The 8,256-nt window shown below is 42.7% G+C and overlaps 1 protein-coding gene and 1 pseudogene across 1 annotated transcript in view; one reads left to right on the top strand and one right to left on the bottom strand.

Moving 5' to 3' along the window:
- Positions 1–176, bottom strand: part of SLC22A16 (solute carrier family 22 member 16) — a 33,423-nt gene extending 33,247 nt beyond the window's left edge. The window contains exon 1 of the mRNA XM_024740938.1: positions 52–176. Coding sequence (XP_024596706.1) covers positions 52–119 — 68 coding nt within the window. The 5' untranslated portion in view covers positions 120–176. The remainder of the gene's footprint in view (positions 1–51) is intronic.
- Positions 177–6,563: 6,387 nt separating this feature from the next.
- On the top strand, positions 6,564–6,823 carry LOC112396977 (V-type proton ATPase subunit e 1 pseudogene; annotated as a pseudogene).
- Positions 6,824–8,256: the final 1,433 nt, after the last annotated feature.

The following is an 8,256-nucleotide window of genomic DNA, read 5'->3' as shown; positions in this document are numbered from 1 at the left end:
CTCCGCCCCCAGGCACCGACCTCCCTCCTCACCCCCACTCCAACTCCCTACCTGCCAAAGTGCCCCACGCTGTCAAAAATCAGCTCCAAGTTGCCGGACCCCACGCTGCCGCACCCCATGCTGCCGCCGTGCCCCGCGCTCCTAAGCAGGACGCGCGAGGCTCGCCTAGAGCCGGGGGCTGCAGGCACAGCGCCCAGCCCAGCCCAGCCTAGCCCAACCCAGCCCGGCCCCCGCCCGCCGCGCCTCGGCCCGCCCCGGCTTCTGCGTCCCCCGCGCGTCAAAGTGCTCGAGCCGCGCGTGGGGCCAGGCTTTGTTCCTCTCTCTTCCCATCGAGCGAGTCCCAGCCGCCGCGGCCTCTTTCACAGGGCGCTGTGCTCCCGGAGCCCGCAGTAGCACGGTGCGCCCAGCCCCGCCACTTCCCGCGGCCTCCCCGCCGCCCCATCAGACTCTGGACATTTACCACGTCCGTTTGGGTCGCCGCTCGAGGGAAGCGCCGGTGCCTGGGTAAAGGTTGTCGCCCGACAGCCCAAGGCGGGAATGCGGAGGCCGGGGTTCGGTCTGGAGCCGCGCGCCTTACCTCCGTGGCTCTCAAACTTGTGCTTGAGTCTACCCCAGCACTTGGTTTTATATGCACATTTCTGGACGCCACTCTTGGGCACAAATATCGCTTTCTCAGAGAAGTCCACCCTTTTGAGGGCCAGGACAGGGATGTACAAGAGCAGGGCATAGAGAATGGATTCTGATGACCCTGAAAAGTGGCAGGATCTTGCAGAGCTGTGTGAAATATCTTATGTTAACCAAAGGGCAAAGGGAACTCCCTGGGTAGAAACTTAAGCAGAATAGTGAAAATAGCAAACTTGTACTTGAAGAGGATTTGAAAAAGAGGAAAGCGCATCTCCCAAAGTACTTCCCTTACCTACTTGTCACAAAGCCTGAAATAACACCATTAACGATTTATTTATTTTTGCTATGAATAATTCTATTTTCTTTTGAAATGCAAATGCTCCTGGAATGATTAATCCATTAAGTAATAAACAATTTGGAATGGATTTTTTTTTAATTAGGTAGATTCTTACTAACTAGAAAGTCTTAAGGTTGGAAATGCTGGGGAGGTACACATGGTGGGGGAAGCGGTGGGGGGGGTGGAGATATGGGGAAAGTTGAACTTTTATCTGCTATTCTAATTACACCAAATAGAAATGGCACAACATAGATAAAATGGACAAATTCCCTGAAAGACACAAACTACCAACACCCACTTAAGAAAAAAACAGATAACCAGAATAGCCCTATATCTATTAAAGAAATTGAATGTGTAGTTAAAAACCTTCCCGCAAAGAAAAGCCGAGGCCCAAACATTTAAGGAAGAAATAATACTGATTCTGCACATAACACTTCAAGAAAACTGAAGAGTAGGGAATACCTCCCAGCTCATTCTATGGACCAGTATTATCCTGATACCAGAACCAGGCAAAGACATAAGAAAACCACAGACCAGTATACTCCATGAAGATAGACATAAAAAATTCTTAACAAAAGTTGAGCAAATTGAATGCATCTTTCTATAAAAAGGACAATACATCATGACCAAGTAAGGTTTATGCCAAGAAAGCAAGAGTGGTTTAACATCTGAAAATCAATCAATAAAATTCACCATACTAACAAACTAAAAAAGAAAAACCATATGATTATCTCAATAGATGCAAAAAAAAAGCATTTGACAAAAAACCTAACATCCTGGGCTTCCCTGGTGGTGCAGTGGTTGAGAGTCCGTCTGCCGATGCAGGGGACACGGGTTCGTGCCCTGGTCCGGGAAGATCCCACATGCCGTGGAGCAGCTAGGCCCGTGAGCCATGGCCGCTGAGCCTGTGCGTCCGTAGCCTGTGCTCCGCAACGGGAGAGGCCACAACAGTGAGAGGCCCGCGTACCGCAAAAAAAACAAAAAACAAACAAAAAAAAAACCTAACATCCTTTCATAATAAAGACACTCAACAAACTAGGAATAGACGGTATTATGATCTGTTTCTGCCCATAGAACACTTATGACATGAAATGTGTGGGGTTTTGCTCATACCAACAACCAATTCTCCAACTCTCCAAATACCAATTGGGTTACCTAAATGTAATTCAAATCTGACACTAACTATTGGAGTTAGCATCAGATCCCACAAGTTGAGGGCTCAGTCCCACAATACTGTCCCCTATTTCAGATGCCAATCGCAAGTCCGAGGCTTCCCATAATTCTGATAAACTGACAAAAATCAGGGTTCCCACTACCCCCTCCTCAGGTTCAATAATTTTCTAGAACAGCTCATAGAATTCAGGAAAACACTTTACTTACATTTACCTGTTTATTATAAAAGGCTACAGATGAACAGCCAGATGAAGAGATACATAGGGTGAGGTATGGAGGAAGGAGCATGGAAGGCACGCCACCTTTCCAGCACCCCATATGTTCACCAACCCAGAAGCTCTCTCAGTCTCAATAGAGGTTACATTACACAGGCATGGTTGATTAAATCATTGGCCATTGGTGATTAACTCACACTCCAGCTCCCTGCCTTCTGGGAGGTCAGAAAGTAAGACTGAAAGTTCTAACTCTCTAATGCCTGCTTTGGTCTTTCTAGAAACCAGCCCCCATTTTTAAGTTATCTAGGGGCCTCCAGCCACCTGTCATCTTACTACCATACCAGAAAGACACCTTTATCACTCTAGAGATTCTAAGGGTCTTAGAAGCTCTTGTGTCAGGAACTGGGAATTAAAACCAAATATGATAACAATAGATCCTCCTATCACCCCTATCACTCAGGAACTTACAAAGGCTTTAGGAGCTCTGTATCAGGAACTGAGAATTAAGACGGCATATGTATTTCTTATTATATTGCAATATCACAGAAGGGAATTTCCTCAATCTGATAAAAGTCATCAACAAAAAACTCATAGCTAATAGCATACTTAATGTCTGAAAGACTGAACGCTTTCTCCCTAAGATCAGGAATAAAATAAGGATGTCCACTCTCACTGCCGCTATATCGTACTGGGGGTTCAGGCAAGAAAAGAGAAAAAGAAAAAGTTCTCCAGATTGGAAAGGAAGAAGTAAAACTGTCTGTATTCACAGATGATATGATAATCTATGTAGACAATCTGATGGAGTTTACAAAAAGAAAAAACACAAAACAACCTATTAGAATAAGTGACTTTGGCAAAGTTGCATGATAACAAGATTAATATACAACAAGTTAATTGTATGACTATATGCTAGCAATGAACAACTGGAAATTGAAATTAAAAAAACATTTTAATAGCACTGAAAATATAAATATTTAGGGATAAATCTAGCCAAAAAATGTGCAAGATATATCACTAAAATCTAGGTATGTGCGTGTACTCTGCAACTTGATTTTTCCTCTGAATGTTTGTGAAATTCATACATATTAATATGTGTAGCTCTAGTTCATTTCTTTTTCATTGTTATTTAGTACTCCATTGTTCCAACAAACCACAATTTACTTAACCATTTTCTAATTGACGGACATGCAGATTGTATTCAGATTTTTACTACAGCAGTACTGCTATAAAGAGTCCCTATGTACATATATTAGAGTTTTTCTAAAGTATACACCTAGGAATGGAGTTGTTGTGTTGTAAGGCACATACATCAACTATTAAATATTGCTGAATTGCTCTCCAAGGTGGTCATACCAATTTGCCTTCCAACTGGGAGGCTATAAAATTCCCCACACCTTTGTCACAACACTTGTTTCATCAGACCCTTAAACATTAGTCAGTTTCAGAGGTGTGAAATGGTATTATGTTGGAGTTTAAATCTGCATTTCCCTAATTAGTACTGAGGTTGTATATCTTTTCATATCTTCATTGATCATTTGGTTTTCCTTTCCTGAGAATTGCCTATTCATATTCTTGCACATTTTTCTATTAGGTTATTTTTATTTATTTTGATTTGTAAGGGCTTTTTGCATATTCCAGACACCTTTGTCAGTTAAGCATTAGGAATAATTGTATTTCCAATCTCTTTATGGTGTTTTTGATGATCAGAAGTAGTATTTTTTATTTTAATTAAGTCAAATCCATAAATATTTTCCTTTATAGTTTGTGATTTTGTGTTTTGTTTTAAATTTTTGTTTTTCCATGAGGTCACAAAAATATTCTATTTTCTTCTAAAAGTTTTAGCCTTTGGCTTTTCTTATTTAGGTCTTAAAGCCACTGGAACAGATTATTTGATTTGAGGTAAATATCCAATTTTGTTTTTTTCCATACATGTAAAAATTGTCCCAGCACCATTTATGGAATATATTCCATCCTTTTCTCTGCATTTTCACCTCTGTCATCTATAAAGTTTCTATTTACATGTGGGTTTGTTCTGGACTCTTTAAATCTGTTCCATTGGTCTATTTACTTTTTCCTGTGCCCATGTGTCTTTATCATTTAGTTTTATGCATCTGCTCCAATCTTTTACTACTACTTCTCCAAAATAGCTCTTACCAAAGTCACCATGATCTCCATATTGCCAAATTCCATGGTCAGTTTTCAACCCTTATTTTACTCAATGTCCACCTTTAAAAAATAATTTTAAAAGGTAAAATCATGACTCGCATACAAATATACAATGAACACGTCAATGATTTTATTTTATTTTTAAAATTTATTTGTTTTTGGCTGCATTGGGTCTTTGTTGCTGTGTGCCGGCTTTCTCTAGTTGCGGCGAGTGGGGGGCTACTTTTTTTTTTTTTTTTTTTTTTTTGCGGTACGCGGGCCTCTCACTGTTGTGGCCTCTCCCGTTGCAGAGCACAGGCTCCGGATGCGCAGGCTCAGCGGCCATGGCTCACGGGCCTAGCCGCTCCGCGGCATGTGGGATCTTCCCGGACGGGGGCACGAACCCGTGTCCCCTGCATCAGCAGAAGGACTCTCAACCACTGGGCCACCAGGGAAGCCCGAGGGCTAATCTTTTGTTGCGGTGTGTGGGCTTCTCATTGCAGTGACTTCTCTTGTTGCGGAGCATGGGCTGTAGGCGCGCGGGCTTCAGTAGCTGTGGCTCGTGGGCTCTAGAGCGCCGGCTCAGCAGTTGTGGTGCACGGGCTTAGTTGCTCCGCGGCATGTGGGATCTTCCCAGACCAGGGCCCGAACCCGTGTCCCCTGCATTGGCAGGCAGATTCTTAACCACTGAACCACCAGAGAAGCCCCTCTTTTAATCATTAATTAATGAGGGAACTAATAAGATGTTACAATCAGTTCAAAGAAGAATTCAATGAAGCCCAAGTATTAAAGCAATGAGGAAGCCTAGAACAGATTTACAAATAGATGCAGAACTGGTCTATCCACAGGGTAATTGCATTCCACCAGCGCAATCAGTTGCATTCCACAGGATGCAATTCATTTCTGTGGACAAGAATCATTGGTTATGATCAGTTTTCCACAACTTAAAAAGTTATAAAATAGCTCAAAGACAATGAAAGATGAAGATAACCCTAAAGGGTATACTAGACAGACATTCTATTTGGCAGGCGGGGGCGGGGGGGGCGCTCATTTCAAAATCTTTCACAGTGTTTACTGGCACCACAATATCATATTGTCCTTCTTGAAACATCTTCCTTTGCTTCTGTGCCAGCCCAGACTCTTGATTTTCCTCTTACTTTGCCACTTTCTGTATCTCAGTCTCTTCGATCCTCCTCTTCTTCCCATTTTCTCTATATGTTGGAGTGCCCCAGGGCTCTGAGCTCTCTCTTCTCTTTTTACGCTCTCCCTAGTAGCATCATGTAGTCCAAGAGTTAGTAAACTACAGTCCATGGGCCAAATCTGGCCTGCCACTTGCTTCTACAAATAAATTTTTATTGGGACATAGTCATGCTCATTCATTCATAGATTAACTACAGCTGCTTTCATACTACAGTGGCAGACTTAAGTAGCTATGACTGACTGCATGACCCACAAAGCCTAAAATATTTACTATCTGGATCTTCTGTTTGCCCTTCTGCTGGCAAACAGAAAAAAGCATACCAACCCGTGATCTAGTCCTATGGCTTTCAAAACTTACATTAATGACTCCCAAATTTATATGTCCAAGCTGACCTCACCCCAGCGCTCCAGACTTGTTAATACCACTACCTTCTCCATGTCTCCATCACCTATCTAAAAGCCACCTCAAACTTACCATGGCCACCCTCAATCCTGCTTCTCTCCAGAACTTCCCACCTCAGTAAATGGCACCACTTTCACCTAGTTGCTTAGGCCAAAACCCTGGGTATCTTCTTTTACTCCTCTCCCGTTTTCACACTCCACATCCTTTTTCATCAGAAAATTCTAGTTGCTCTGCCTTTATAATAGAGCTTGATTCTGAACACTTCTCTCCACCTCCACTGCTAACCTCTTTATCCAAACCATCATCCCTTGCTAGATTATGCAACATCCTCCTAACTGGTCCCTTTGCTTCCTCCCTTGCCCCACACAGCAGGCAAGCATTCCTGAAAAATATAATTCAAGTTGACACTTCCAGATGGGACCAAAGTGAGGTGGCAGGGCAGGGACTGACACCTCCCGCAGCAACCATGGCATATACTGGCTTCACAGTGCCTCTCGTCGTGATGAATGTGTTCTAGGGCTTCCTTGGCTTCTTGGTGCCCTGGGTTCATCCCTAAGGGTCCCAACTGGGGAGTTATCATCATCATCATCACCATCTTGGTGACCTGTTCAGTTTGCTGCTATCTCTTTTGGCTGATTGCAGTTCTGGCCCAACTTAACCCTCTCTTTGGACCACAGGTGAAAAATGAAACCATCTGGTAGGTACCTCAAACATCATTGGTCTTGAGGAAGAAGACCTGCTCGCCAGGGCTCAGTCATTGAGGTCACGAAGAGAACTCCTCTAGATGCAAAAGCACCTCCATACCCAGACCACCTTCCCTGACTTGCCCACTTTGGCCGTCAGCTGCCTTAAACATTCACACCACATTTGAATATCTTATTCTAGAATGCAGTCTTTTTTCCTGTCTCCTTCTTTACATTTTGATGAATGATGTGTCTATTTAATCTAAACTGTGCTGCCTCCACAAAATGTTTATGTACTCTTCTGAGATAGAAAGTGCCATTCTTCTGAGAAATAATGTCACTATCTCCTTGGATCCTGTGGATTTGAAGGTGGCTCCTGCCTGCTCACAACATGAGAATGAGGGAAGTGTTTGAAAACTGTTATACACAGTAAGACTGCAGTGGGGCAGTCAGTAGGAGAACATGTTCAGAGGGAAAATCTGTCTCACCAGAATTATACCAAAAATATATACCAAAGTATATTTTCAGGATGAATTTCTTATTTCTGCCATCTTTTGGAATAAATAATTTTTCTGCTTTCTATGGGAAAAAAAAAAAAAATATATATATATATAAATAAAATTCAGATCATGACACTCCCTTGCTCAGCAGCTTCCTAGCACACTTAGAATAAAATCAAAGTCCTTCCATGACCCTGGCTGCTTCTCTGACTCATCTCCTACCTCTCTTTCTCAACCACTTTTCACTCCAGCCACACTGGCTTCCTAGCTCATTCCTCTAACACAGCAAACACACCCCGGTCCCTGCACTTTACACTTGCTATTCCCTCTACTTCAGAACTTCTTTTTTTCACTTTGACTTTCTGTTTATTTTTCAATTTAAGATTATGTCCCAAATAAAACAGCCACAACAATAAAATCAAACAGGGAATTCCCTGGTGGTCCAGTGGTTAGAACTCCACGCTCTCACTGCCAAAGGCCTGGGTTTGATTCCTGGCTGGGGAACTAAAATCCCACAAGCCGCAAAGCACGGCCAAAACCAAAAACAAAACAACAACAGAAAAAAAAAAAAAAATCACGCCCCGCCTGCCACAGTCTGGAAACTTTCCTGTAACTTTTATTTTCCCTGCTTTACTGAGATATAATTGACATATAACGTTGTGTAATTTTAAGGTGTACAATGTGATGACTTGATATATGTATAAATGGCAAAATTATTACTGTAGTAAGGTTAGGAAACACATCCATCACCTGCGGACTCTCAACCACTGCGCCACCAGGGAAGCCCTGGTGAAAACTTTTAAGATCTACTCTCTTAGCAACTTTCAAGTATACAATACAGTATTGTTAACTGGATTCATCATGCCATACATTAGATCCCCATAATTTATTCATCTTATAACTGGTAATTTTACCCTTTGACCAGCTTCACCCATTTTCTCTACCCCTACCCCCACCCCCTGCCCCTGGTAACCAC

The sequence above is a fragment of the Neophocaena asiaeorientalis genome, unplaced genomic scaffold, assembly GCF_003031525.2.
Source record: "Neophocaena asiaeorientalis asiaeorientalis breed wild unplaced genomic scaffold, Neophocaena_asiaeorientalis_V1.1 scaffold203, whole genome shotgun sequence".
In the NCBI taxonomy this organism is placed as follows: domain Eukaryota; kingdom Metazoa; phylum Chordata; class Mammalia; order Artiodactyla; family Phocoenidae; genus Neophocaena; species Neophocaena asiaeorientalis.
Note: the sequence above shows the minus strand (reverse complement) of the source record. Positions and strands in the feature narration are given on the sequence as shown.